Genomic DNA, 1719 nt, shown 5'->3' with positions numbered 1-1719 from the left:
GCGGGAGAGAGGCGCTGAACGCCCCAGTTGGGGGGGCTGCCAGTCCCCCCAGGAGCCAGAGCCGGAGTTTTTGGGGATCCCCAGGCTCTGCACACCCACAGGTATTTAATTCCAAGAAATTGAGGATTTTTTTTGCACCTGCAAAAGCCGATTTAGCCAGGAAAGAGCTCCGTGGGGTCCTTGCTGGTGGGGTTTGCGTGGAGCGAAAATTCCATCTCGTGGTTCCCATCGCTGCCCCTCCTGTGACGGGTGGACCGGGACCCCCAGCCATGGCTGGAAATTCACCGGGATACCTTCCCTGGGGAAAAGCCCCAGGAGAAAGCCCCTTGCTCCGGGCGGGCAGCGCTGCCAGGCCGGGATTTTGACACCAGACACCGGGATTTTTCCTGCCCTTGTGCAGGCTCGGGGTTATTTTTATCCGGCGCTGGCACAGGAGGGCCGCGCCCCCCCCCCCCCGCCGAGCCTCCGCTGCCTGGGGCTCCCTGACTTTATTTGGGAAAACCAAGGTGCTCCTTGGACGGCCGGGAGCAGAGAGGTGCTGGAAAAGCATCCCGGCCTGGGAAGCGCCTGTGGAGCGAGCCCTTCATCCCATGGTGGCGGCTGGCGAGGACTGAGATGTCCCTTCGGGATCGGGAGCGATCCAGCGGCCGCCTGAGGAGCCGGGAGAGAGGGAGATGAGCCGGGAGGGGGATGATGATGGAATGGGTGACGTCATCAGGAAAGCAGCCCCGCCGCCCGGGGAGGGGAGCTATAAAAAGGTAAGGGACAAAAAGGGACAGAAAGGGGCCTTTGTGTGCCACCAGGCGGGACCCGCGGGAATGCTGCGGGAATGCTGCCCAAATCCCGCCCAGGCCGGTGGGATTCGGGGGCTGCAGCAAGGGAAACTCCATGGTTTTCGAAGTGCTGGCACAGGGCAGCAAAGCTAGCTCCCTCCTTGTTTCCCTATCTCCTGGTGATAAACAAAATACCAGGAGAAGTTTCCAAAGGCATTGTCCTACCTGGAAACCCCCGGGATTTTAAAGCAATTCGTGACGTGGCTCAAAACACACGAGTTTGACTTGGGGTTGCTTTTATCCCGTGGGAAAAAAAAAAAAAAAGGAGATAAAACCACGTTTTCTGTGGTTCTCATTTGTGTGTAAATCCCAGAATAGCCCCTGTGCTGGGCAGAGATAAAACGAGGCACTGCCTGTGGCTCTGGGACTTTAAATATAGTCCTGGTCCAGGGCTGGGAATGACAGAGCTGGGCAAAAATAGCCCTGGTGGCCTGGCCGGGTGTCCCAGTGCTCCTGCTGGGTGTCCCAGTGCTCCTGGCCAGGTATCCCAGTGCTCCTGCTGGGTGTCCCAGTGCTCCTGGCCAGGTATCCCAGTGCTCCTGCAGTGTTTGGTGCCGGAGGATGTGTGGGGAGGGATTCTCCCTCTCTGCTCCCCTCTCCTGAGACCCCTCCTGCAGAGCTGTGCCAGGGCTGGAGGCCCAGCAGGAGGATGTGGAGGTGCTGGAGAGAGTCCAGAGGGATTCCATGCAGCTGTTCCAAGGCTGGAGCCCCTCTGGAGCCAGGCTGGGAGAGCTGGGGGTGTTCACCTGGAGAAGGGAAAACTCCAGGGAGAGCTCAGAGCCCCTTGCAGGGTCTAAAGGGGCTCCAGGAGAGCTGGAGAGGGACTGGGGACAAGGGATGGAGGGACAGGACACAGGGAATGGCTTCCCAGTGCCAGAGGGCAGGG

The 1719-nt window shown here is 59.9% G+C and overlaps 1 protein-coding gene across 3 annotated transcripts in view; it reads left to right on the top strand.

Moving 5' to 3' along the window:
- LOC103615674 (schwannomin-interacting protein 1) overlaps positions 1-1719 on the top strand; it is a 19705-nt gene that overhangs the window by 8592 nt on the left and 9394 nt on the right. Inside the window, exon 1 of one of the 3 annotated variants that reach the window (XM_008633738.2) lies at positions 489-758. The exons of the other annotated variants lie outside the window; for them this stretch is intronic. Within the exon in view, the coding sequence (XP_008631960.2) occupies positions 675-758 (84 nt within the window). The 5' untranslated portion in view covers positions 489-674. Of the gene's footprint in view, positions 1-488; positions 759-1719 lie in introns of those variants that run through there. 3 annotated transcript variants of the gene reach the window in all.

Source organism: Corvus brachyrhynchos, unplaced genomic scaffold (genome assembly GCF_000691975.1).
Source record: "Corvus brachyrhynchos isolate BGI_N302 unplaced genomic scaffold, ASM69197v1 scaffold544, whole genome shotgun sequence".
NCBI lineage: Eukaryota > Metazoa > Chordata > Aves > Passeriformes > Corvidae > Corvus > Corvus brachyrhynchos.
This window is presented reverse-complemented; position numbering and strand designations above follow the sequence as displayed.